This window comes from Loxodonta africana, chromosome 15 (assembly GCF_030014295.1).
Source record: "Loxodonta africana isolate mLoxAfr1 chromosome 15, mLoxAfr1.hap2, whole genome shotgun sequence".
Lineage (NCBI taxonomy): Eukaryota > Metazoa > Chordata > Mammalia > Proboscidea > Elephantidae > Loxodonta > Loxodonta africana.
The window spans coordinates 28,328,461-28,339,286 of NC_087356.1; the positions used below are offsets into that span (position 1 = coordinate 28,328,461).

Consider the following 10,826-nt stretch of genomic DNA (forward strand, 5'->3'; position numbering starts at 1 on the left):
AGACTTAAATCTTCAGGGAAGCAAAGTGTCACATCTTTCTCCTACAGAGCAGACTGGTGGGTTCAAACTGCTGACCTTTTGATTAGCACTTATCCACTGCACCACCAGGGCTCCTATAACTCTCCTAGAAAAGGTAATATTGAATCCTTTACCACAAATTAGTTTATGAAATACCAAATACTCAACCAAGTGAATGCACTTAGCACCTAGGGAGAGAAATGGGAGAGGGAAGGGGTAGAATCCTCTGACTTAATCATTTCACCCTTGGCAAACTTAAACTGCAGCCCCAGCGTAGTGCAAATGGTTAACATGCTTGGCTCCTAAGCCAAACGTTGGAGGTTTGAGTCCACCCAGAGGCACCTCGAAGAAAGGCCTGGCGACCTACTTCCCAAAAATCAGCCATTGAAAACCCTGCGGAGCACCGTTCTACTTGGACGCACATGGGGTCGCCATGAGTTGCAGTTGACTCAATGGCAACTGGTTTGGTTTTTGTTTTTTAAACTGAGCTGCAAGGGTGGAGGGCAAGCAAATCTGAGAGTGAAGGGATGAAGAAGCCAGGGGATCAGAAACTGGGTTGATCTGGCATCACAGGGCTGTAGGCTCTCCTCATTCAAGGACAGATCGGCTCAGAATAGAAAAGAAGGAAGCCCCCAGAAACAGGCCCTGTCCCATCCTTAGCAGAAGGAAGAGATGAGATGCATGGCAGTCTTTTTATGCGGCAAAGTCTGCCTGAGGCATCCAGAATGTAAAAGCTTTGGGGTAAGGAAGGGACAAGTCTCACCCACTCCCATCTTCCCCATCACAGGATCATGCTTTCTCTCCATCCTCTTTAGCTCCACCCCCCAAAGTCATCAAGGGGTCACCTAGGAGAGCTTGGGAAAAGGGGCCCTGGCATGTGCATGGCTGGGCTGCTGCCTCCTGGACAAGAACCTTTGTGGGAAGAGCAACCAAGGTGACTGAGAATCTCGGGAAAGCACCTGCTCCTCTGGGCTTGGCTCTGCCCATCAATCAGACTCAGGTGTGGTCTAGCTGAGTCCTAAGCCCCTTATAGCCCTGACAGCACGTGATAGTCTGACAGATGCATATGCATCGCTTTTCAGTGTCAGACTGAACACTCTGGGTGCTCACGGACAGCACTGAGATACTGCAGTCTTCTGCCGCTGCTCTCACTACTGCCTGGGGCTCCCTGTATTTGCCAAACCTGTTTCTCACCTCCTGGTAGGAAGCCTTGCCAAACTGCTATTGAGCTCAGGTGCCTCCACTCAGGGGTAGGAAAAGGAGCATTGGCTTTGGAGCCAGACAGATCTGTTTGACCCTTTCTGTTCCTGGGTGTTTACTCAGCAAGTTACCTACCTAATCACTACATTGCTTCCTCGTCTTTGAAATGGGAGTTTATGCAGAGCTTCGAACCGGTTTGTTCTGTTTCAAACCCCTGCTGAGAATTTGCATTTCCATACGAGATATACTGAATCTACAGTTTAACAAGATCCTCAGGTGACTCTTATGTATAATAAATTTTGAGAACCACTGCTCTACTAGCAGTTCTCAGAATTGGTCCCTAACCAGTAGTATTAGCATAACATGGGAACTTGTTAGAAATGCAAATTCTCAGCAGGGGTTCAAATCGGAACTAATGGGTTGGAAGCCTTGGGTATATACCTGCTTCACTCCAGGTTGTAAGGACTGCTGTGTGCCATGGAGTTGATTCTCACTCATAGCAATGCTATGTAACACGGGAGAACTGCCCCATAGGGTTTCCTGGGCAGAAATCTTCATGGAAGCAGATTGCCAGGTCTTTTCTCCCACAGAACGGATGGCGCGTTCAAGCTGCTGACCTTTCCATTAGCAGTCCGGTGCTTAACAATTGTGCCATCAGAGCTCCTTTGTAGGATTAAGAAGGATAATACATGCGCAATGTTTGATATCTAAGCCTTTCAACCTATTTCCAGAAAATCTCTACTCCTTAGGTCAGCTGTGATTAAATTACAGGTAGTCCCCCGATTTACATATTGGAGTTACAATGAACAGCACTTACTACCGTCCTTTTTTTGGGGGGGGTACATTTTATAATATGTACTACATACAGTGCTAAAATATGTAAGTTTATATGTGATGTTTCTAACCCCCAAAGGCAAATAAAGATAGGCTTTATAAAGATACCGATAATAAAAGGCAATAATAATGAAAGTTAAAAAAAAAAAAGTATTCAACTTACGTCAAAACCGACTTACGACGGAGTCGTCAGAACGGAACCCCCTCGTAAATCAGGGACTACCTGTAATTCATTAATACATACTTATTGAATGCTTACTATGTGCCACAGTGCCTGGCAGGTGTGCCTGACAGTAGGTGTATGTCTGATCTATGTTCTCCCCCTCAATTCAGGGCCTGGACTCAGTGAGTATGGGGAGTTCCCTTCCCGCCCCCCGCCCGGTATGATTCTCCTGGGGGGAGAGGTTGGGGGCAACGGTCAGGAGCTTGCACAGCAGATTCAGTAAGCTTTTAGCACAACAATTTTAATTGCAAAAATAAACAGTTTTGTCAACTGCTTGAGAGTAGCATCTGCTTTACAAAAATTAACAACAACAAAAAGGAAATAACCCCAAAGCAAAACATTACAACCAATGGCTGCTGGGAGCGACATTCCTTTACAAAGTCCCGCGCGAGACCGGCTCGGCGCTGCCCCAGCCTGTCTCTGGGGGCCATAGGGAAGGCGTGGGGCGTGCGCCAGATACAAAAGACTGTCTTGAGTCCCAAGGAAGTGCCTACTCAGTGGATGGCCTGAGAGGACTTTCGCCAAAGCGCGGCTGGCGGCTAAGGCCGCTCACAAACCGCGGGAGCTGTCCGCGGAGCTGGTGCTGAACGAGACATGTGTGGCAAGTGCTTCACGGAAACTGAAGGCGGGACCTGAGGCTCGCTCAGGGGCGCGCAGGGAAGAGGTGGGAAGGGGGGCGGTGGCGGGGGGAGGGGGGAAGGGAGGGACGTGGTCTTCTAGTGCGCGCCTGGCGGCGGCGCCCCAACCTACAAACTCATCTCGCTCACAGGGCGGCGAAGGAGAGGCCCAGCGAGTAAAAGCCGAGGCCCTTGAGCCGCTCCTCAGCGCGTGCCTTCTGCTTGAGGTGCACTTTGCTGTGCCGTTTCTTCTCGTCGCTGCGCGCGAAGCGGCGGCCGCACACGTCGCAGGCGAAGGGCTTCTCGCCGGTGTGGGTGCGCACGTGCGTGGTGAGGTGGTCGCTGCGGCTAAAGTTGCGGAGGCAGATGCGGCACTGGAAGGGCTTGTGGCCCGTATGGATGCGCAGGTGGCGGTTGAGCTCGTCGGAGCGCGCAAAACTGCGCACACAGCTCTCCACCGGGCAAGCAAAAGCTTTGGCATGCGGCCGCGGACAGAAGCAGCGAGCGCTACACTTGCCGCCCCGGCGCCCTTTGCGTCGCGCCTTGGCCGGGGTGAATGCGGAGGGCGGCGGCCCGGGAGGCACAGCCACGCCACTGCCTCCGGGGATGTCCGCCACCAGAGGTTTCGGGAAGTCCGCCGCGGCGCCGCGGAGACCCAGCGGGGATAGCTGAGGCTGTGTACTGGCCAGAAACTCTCCGCCGTCCCCGCTACCCCCACCCTCCCCACCAGGTGCGGTCAGGAGCTCCGGGAGGCTCTCGGTCCCCTCCCCTAAGTCACCAGGAACCAGAGGGAAAACGTCGTAGGCCTCCGCGGGGTAGAGTCTGTTGGCCGGGCCGGCCGGCAGTTCTGCGGGGCAGCTGATGGACAGCAGGTCTTCAATCTTGGTTCCTATCGCGGGGAAACGGGCCTCGGGGGAGGCCTGATAGCCTCCCTGTAACCCGCAGCTCCCTGCGGCCCCGGTAGAGAGCAGCTCCCAGGGCGCATAGGGGCCCTTGAAGGCCGAGGCAGCGTCAAGCGCTGGAGAGGCCGGAGGCGCTCGGAGGCCCGGCTTGACGTCGGGCGGGGAGAGCTGCGGCTCAAACAGGCACTGCGAAGGAGCGCCTGCGGAGGGCGAAGCCTCCCAGAACGCCTCTGGGAGGGTGGCAGCGCCCAGATCCGGGGAGTAAAGATCCGGCAGACCCGGCAACAAAGCGTCGGAACCCGTGGGAAAAGGGGCGTCCAGCGCGGACCGGGATGTTGCCGCTTCGGGGCCGGGGAAGGGTGCGAGGCCTAGGATGCCTGACATGAGGTTGAAGAGTGCCTCTGGGTCGTGCGGGTGTTCAGGTACGGCCTGGATGAAAAAGCTACCGCTGTAGCTGAGGCTGGGAGGGGGCGTGGGCGTAGGCCCCTCCAGGAAGCAGGAGTCGGCTAAGTTTCCCCCGGCGCCGCAGCTGCTCAAAGCCCAGCTCAAGAAGTCGCCTGCTGAGGACAGAGCAGGAATCAACTTTGGGCACCTCAAAGGGCGCGCCTCCGAGTCCGCAGCCCCTGCCCACGAAGTCCTTGGTGCGCACGGACACAAAGTGCCTTCTGCACACTCCGATACGGCAAGGGCCCGGCATACGCTCCAAGACGCACGGACAAACATGCACACGCAAAACACACGTGCACAGGCAAAAGGACGCCCTGATGCGTGCACAAGTTCCTGCGGAGGCGCTGGTGGCCCTCTGGAAATGGGAATGGGGGTGCGCGCCCCAGTACCTCCGCGCCTCCGGCGGCCGCTACCCCCACAGCTCCTGTGTCCCAATCCCTGCCCGCTCTTAGGCACCGTGCGCCCCCGCGCTGAGCTGCCGACTGAGCATCCCCGGCCACGCTCCTTACCTCCGGGGTAGCCGTTCACCGCTGGAGTGTCCCTGGCAGGTAGCCGGGGTTCGGTGCTGGGTTCCGCGCAACAGCCCTCGGTGGACTTGACCAGGAGCGCGTCGGGGCCAGAAAACTCGCTGAGGTGGAGCATGGCGCGGCGGCTGCTGCGGGGCGCCCGGGGCCTCACCCGCTGGATTTGGGGGCGCGCGGGTGGAGAGGAGGCCAGCGGTCGGGGCGCCCCTCGATGCGCAGACCCAGGCGCCCGAGCTCCTGGGTCTGAGCGCTTGCTTTTGGGAAAAGGGCCAGAGGACCGCGGCGGCCTCGCTCGCAGGGACCGGCCTAGGGCGGTGGCTTCTCGCCTCTCCAAAGCGCAGCCAGGCTCCCCCAACCCGCAGCCCCCCCACTTATATAGCAGCGGCGGCTCTGGCTCTGGGCTTCCGACTCCCCGGGCCACTGCCATTTCGGGAGGCCCCGGCCCTGCCGCCGTGACGTAAATGCCCAAACATGGACACAGGATGTGTCCCGGGGACTCCCGAAAAGGAAAGCTCGGGCTGTGACGTCACCGCCGCCACCGGCGCGGGGCTCGCGCTGCTGCGTGCGCGCGCGCTCCCCGAGCGTGGACCCGTGCGCGTCGGGGCCGCGGATGCGCCCAGCTTGGGGGAGGGGTCTGGGCGGTGTGGGACCGGGCGCCCAGTGGGCGCACTTGCTGCCTGGAGCAGGAGGCCCAAGGACGAAGAGGGAAGACTGCGTGGGCTTTGGGATTCCGAGGTTTGGGGTTCGAATTCGCCCTCCTCCAGTTTCTAGCTGTTTCAATTAATTTCCCCTAATGTCAGTTTCCTTACCTGTAAAATGGAGATATTTATACCTACCTCGTAAGTTCTCTATGGAAGGTAATTGTGTGAGCACGTGAAGTTCCAGGCACATGGGTACTCAGTAAACCATAGAGATTATTGCTATTATTCGTTCATATTTTGTGCACTCCAGTAGCAATTTTTCCATTTTATTAACGGTTAATGTTTTCTTTTTAGTTTGCGTTAGGAAAAATAATTATTACTTAAATTAAAAAGTAAAGTAATCCTTGCTAATGAACAGGGCAGATCGTATTAGTACAGGAGGGTATATTCTAAATTGAAAAGTGGAACTCCCTTTGTCCCACCCCCATTCCTATCTCCTGAAGTAGCCACATTTAAGTTTCTTGGGTATTCTTTCAGAAAATATTTATGTATGCACAAGCATACATACTGTCCTGCAGTATTATTTATTTTTTCACTTAAAATAGCTTGGAGATTTCTCAAGGACATATAGAGCATCATCATTTCGGGGCTATATAGTACTCCACGCAGCCCTTGTGACATAGTGGTTGAGAGCTACAGCTGCTAACCAAAAGGGCAGCAGCTCAGACCCACCAGCCACTCCTTGGAAACCCTATGGGGAACTTCTGCTCTGTCGTATAGGGTCACTATGTATTGGAATGATGGCAGTGGGTTTGGTTTACAGTACTCCATGGTAAGGGAAGACCATGATTTAGTTGATTTCTCCCCTATCCATGAACATGTAGACAGCTTCCCACATTTTGCTTTTACTAACTGTCTTAGTTACCTATAGCAGAAATACCACAACTGGGTGGCTTTAACAAACAAATTTATTTTCTCAGTTTAGGGGGCTAGAAGTCTGAATTCCAGGTGCCATCTCTAGGAGAACGCTTTCTCTCTCAGTTGGCTGTAGGGAAGGGCCTTGTTCCTTGGTTCCTTGGTGATCTTCATGTGGTGTGACATCTGTCTCCCTCATCTCTGCTTTCTTAATCTGCTCCTTTTACATATCAACAGAGATTGATTTAACAAGTACCCTACACTAATACTGCCTGGTTCTGCGCCATCCTCACAACTGTTGTTGTGCTTGAGCCTAGTGTTGCAGCCACTGTGTCAGCCCATCTGGTTGAGGGTCTTCTTTTCTTTCGCTGACCCTCTATTTTACCAAACATGATGTCGTTCTCCAAGTACTGATCCTTCCTGATAACATGTCCAAAGTATGTTAGCCGAAGTCTCTCCATCCTTACTTCTAAGGTGCATTCTGGCTGTGCTTCTTCCAAGACAGATTTGTTCATTCTTCTGAACTGTTAAAAACTCATCGCCATTGAGTCGATTTCCAACCTATAGCAATCCTACTGGAAACCCTGGTGGCGTAGTGATTAAGTGCTATGGCTGGTAACCAAGAGGTCGGCAGTTCGAATCTGCCAGGTGCTGCTTGGAAACTCTATGGGGCAGCTCTGCTCTGTCCTATAGGGTCCTTAGGAATTGACTCGATGGCAGTGGGCTTGGGTTTGGTTATAGGACAGAATAGAACTGCCCCATAGGGTTTCCAAGGAGCAGCTGCTGGATTTGAACTGCTGACCTTTTGGTTAGCAGCCAAACGCTTAATTACTGTGCCACCAGGGCCCCAGCTCTTCTGGTAGTCCATGGTATCTTCAGTATTCTTCACCAACACTATAATTCAAAGGCCTCAATTCTTCTTTGGTTTTCCTTATTCATCATCTAGCTTTTGCATGCACATGATGCAACTGAAAATACCATGGCTTGGGTCAGGGACACTTTAGTCCTCAAAGAGACATCTTTGCTTTTTAACACTTTAAGGAGGTCTTTTGCATGAGATTTGCCCAGTGCAGTGCAATCATTTGATTTCTTGACTGCTGCTTCCATGGGTGTTGATTGTGGATCCAAATAAAATGAAATCCTTGACAACTTCAACCTTTTCTCTGTTTATCGTGATGTTGCTTATTGGTCCAGTTGTGAGGATTTTTGTTTTCTTTATGTTAAGATGTAATCCATACTGAAGGCTGTAGTCTTTGATCTTCATCAGTGAGTGCTTCAAGTCCTCTTGGCTTTCAGCAAGAAGATTGTGTAGTCTGAATATCGTGGGTTGTTAATGAGTCTTTGTTCAATCCTGATGCCACATTCTTCTTCATGTAGTCCAGTGTCTTGGATTATTTGCTCAGCATACAGATTGAATAAGTATGGTGAAAGGAAAGGAGCCCTGGTTGTGCAGTGGTTAAAGCGATCGACTGCTAACCTGAAAGGTTGGCGATTTGAAACCACCGGCAGCTCCATGGGAGAAAGATGTGGCAGTCTGGTATTGCAGAGATCTACAGCCTTGGAAACCCTATGGGGTTGCTATGAGTTGGAATCAACTCGATGGCAGAGGGTTTGATTTTCTTGGGTGAAAGAATCCAATCCTGACGCACACCTTTCCTGAGTTTAAAAACCTGCAATATCCCCTTGTTCTCTGCCTCTTGGTCTATGTACAGGTTCCTCATGAGCACAAGTAAGTGTTCTGGAATTCCTATGGTTTACACTGTTATCCATAATTTGTTACGATCTACACAGTTGAATGCCTTTGCATAGTCAATAAAACACAAGTAAACATCTTTCTGGTGTTCTCTGCTTTCAGCCAAGAGCCATCTGACATTAGCAATGATATCCCTGGTTCCATGTCCTCTTCTGAATCCAATTTGAACTTCTGGCAGTTCCCTGTAGATATACTGCTGCAACAGCTTTTGAATGGTCTTCAGCAAAATTTTACTTGTGTGTGATGTTAATGATAACAAAATGACAGCAAACAACCCATTGCCATCAAGTTGATTCCAACTCATAGTGACCCTATAGGACAGAGTAGAACTGCCCCATAGGGCTTCCAGGAGTGGCTGGTGGTTTCAAACTGCTGAGTTTTTGGCTAGGAGCTGACCTCTGGACCACTGCACCACAAGGACTCCACCACAGGTATAGAGGTTAGGATTTACAACACATATTTTTGGGAGACCCAATTCAATCCATAACACTAACAGTGTTGTAGTCAACTTACTTGACTATATAAATGTGAATGTATCTGTAGGATAAATTCCAATGAGTGTAATTTGTGAGTCAAAGGATATGAAACATTTTGATAACTGGCAAATTGTCCTCTAGAAAACTACGGCCAATTCCCGCTCTCCCTTTTTCCCCCTGTAAGATTCCTCTATAGATTTTTACTCTAGGGACGTTGTTCCCAGCCACACACAAAGGATTCACAGGAAATGTTTCCCTGGCATCTGCACGTAGAATAATAGTGCTTCTTCTGAAAAATTAAAAAAAAAAAAAAAATCTCCCCCCCCCGCCCCCGTAACTTTTGGGAGATTGTGAACCTTGGCAAAGAAGCCTGCCTATTCCCCTGGTCTCAGGTTTTCCCTCCCTCATTTTCTTATCCCTTTTTTTAATTTAATTTAATTTTTTTTATATTAACTTTTATTGAGCTTCAAGTGAACGTTTACAAATCAAGTCAAACTGTCACATATAAGTTTATATACACCTTACTCCGTACTCCCACTTGCTCTCCCCCTAATGAGTCAGCCCTTCCAGTCTCTCCTTTCGTGACAATTTTGCCAGCTTCCAACTCTCTATCCTCCCATCCCCCCTTCAGACAGGAGATGCCAACACAGTCTCAAGTGTCCACCTAATACCAATAGCTCACTCTTCATCAGCATCTCTCGCCTACCCACTGTCTAGTCCCTTTCATGTCTGATGAGTTGTCTTCAGGAATGGTTCCTGTCCTGTGCCAACAGAAGGTTTGGGGACCACGACCGCCGGGATTCCTCTAGTCTCAGTCAGACCATTAAGTGTGGTCTTTTTGTGAGAATTTGGGGTCTGCATCCCACTGACCTCCTGCTCCCTCAGGGGTTCTCTGTTGTGCTCCCTGTCAGGGCAGTCATCGATTGTGGCCGGGCACCAACTAGTTCTTCTGGTCTCAGGCTTATCCCCTTTTTAAACTTTCATTTTATTTTGTGTTATAACACATTTAACTTCTTTTCTGGAACAAAATTAAAGGATTAAGTAAATACATGGGATAGCATATGTTTCTTCACAAAGAACAGTGATCCCTGGGACTCTGAATGCTGGAAGATGAAGGGGAGAGTTGAAACTCCCCTTTCCTTCTCTACTTGGCTAGAAACGGGAACAAAGCCATTGGGGATGAAGGGCTTCAGTGTGGCTAGCAGCATATCCAAGCCTCTTCTGCCCCCCTACTCTCCTTTTTAAGAAAGACTGCCTAAGAATGCCCAAAACCTGCCAAGTTCTCAGTCCTTTTACCCTATGTCCATTAGCCAAATATCTGTTCATTCAATTTCTCAATGTTCATTCATTCAGCCTGTAGTCCTTAAATGCCTACACTGGGACCCCGAAGCCCATCTCCATCCCTAGCTGCCCACCCTCCAGTCTACAACAATCCTGTGTGTTCATGGAATCTATTCATCGCAGTCACCTTGCTGACACACTTGCAGGCCAGCAAATCCTGCAAAGGTTTTCAGAGTCACATGTGCAGCGTGTCATAACAAATGCTACATATACCTCTATGTTCACATATTCCTATGTGAACAGCACATATGTTTGCATGGAGGAAATGAAGAAGCCAGCATATATCTGCAAGGATTAGACACATAGAGCACTATTTCCCTTATATTGTATTTCAGACCTGGGCTTGATTCTAATCCAAATGCTTTGCCAAGGCCAGGTGAGCCCACACCAGACACGCAGGGCACACATGTCTCAGATACATGCTGGCATCTTGCTGCCTGGGAGAGAGGGGGAGGAGGACTTTGGCTGGGACAGTGTCCAGGGCTCCCCAGGTTGCCCCGTCGGGCCAGATTGCCCAGCCCCAGGTTTCCCATCTGTTATGGATTGAATCGTGTCCCCCCAAAATATGTGTTGTAAAGCGTAACCTCTATGCCTATGGGAAGGAGCTCTGATGGTGCAGTGGTTAAAAGTGCTTGACTGCTAAGTGAAAGGTTGGCAGTTCGAAACCCACCAGCCTCTCCGCAGGATAAAGATGTGGCAGTCTGCTTCTGTGATTACAGCCTTGGAAACCCTATAGGGCAGTTCTACTCTGTCCTATAGGGTCACTGTGAGTTGGAATTGACTCTATGGCAATGGGAATGGGTTGTTTTTGTAATGCTAATCAGGCAGGATTAGTGTAGGGTGTATCTTCAGTCAATCTCTTTTGAGATATAAGAGGGATTAAACAAGCAAGTAGAGCAGAGACTGAAGAAGACAGACACCAAGCCACATGAAGA

At 50.6% G+C, this 10,826-nt stretch overlaps 1 protein-coding gene across 1 annotated transcript; it reads right to left on the minus strand.

Annotated features, from left to right (window-relative positions):
- Positions 1 to 3,038: 3,038 nt before the first annotated feature.
- EGR4 (early growth response 4) lies at positions 3,039 to 4,898 on the minus strand. Its single transcript, XM_003413681.2, has 2 exons — positions 4,751 to 4,898; positions 3,039 to 4,354 (listed from the first exon to the last, which is right to left on the minus strand). Exons 1-2 carry the CDS (start codon positions 4,881 to 4,883, stop codon positions 3,039 to 3,041), a joined length of 1,449 nt encoding a protein of 482 aa, XP_003413729.2. The 5' UTR covers positions 4,884 to 4,898.
- Between the last annotated feature and the right edge of the window lie 5,928 nt (positions 4,899 to 10,826).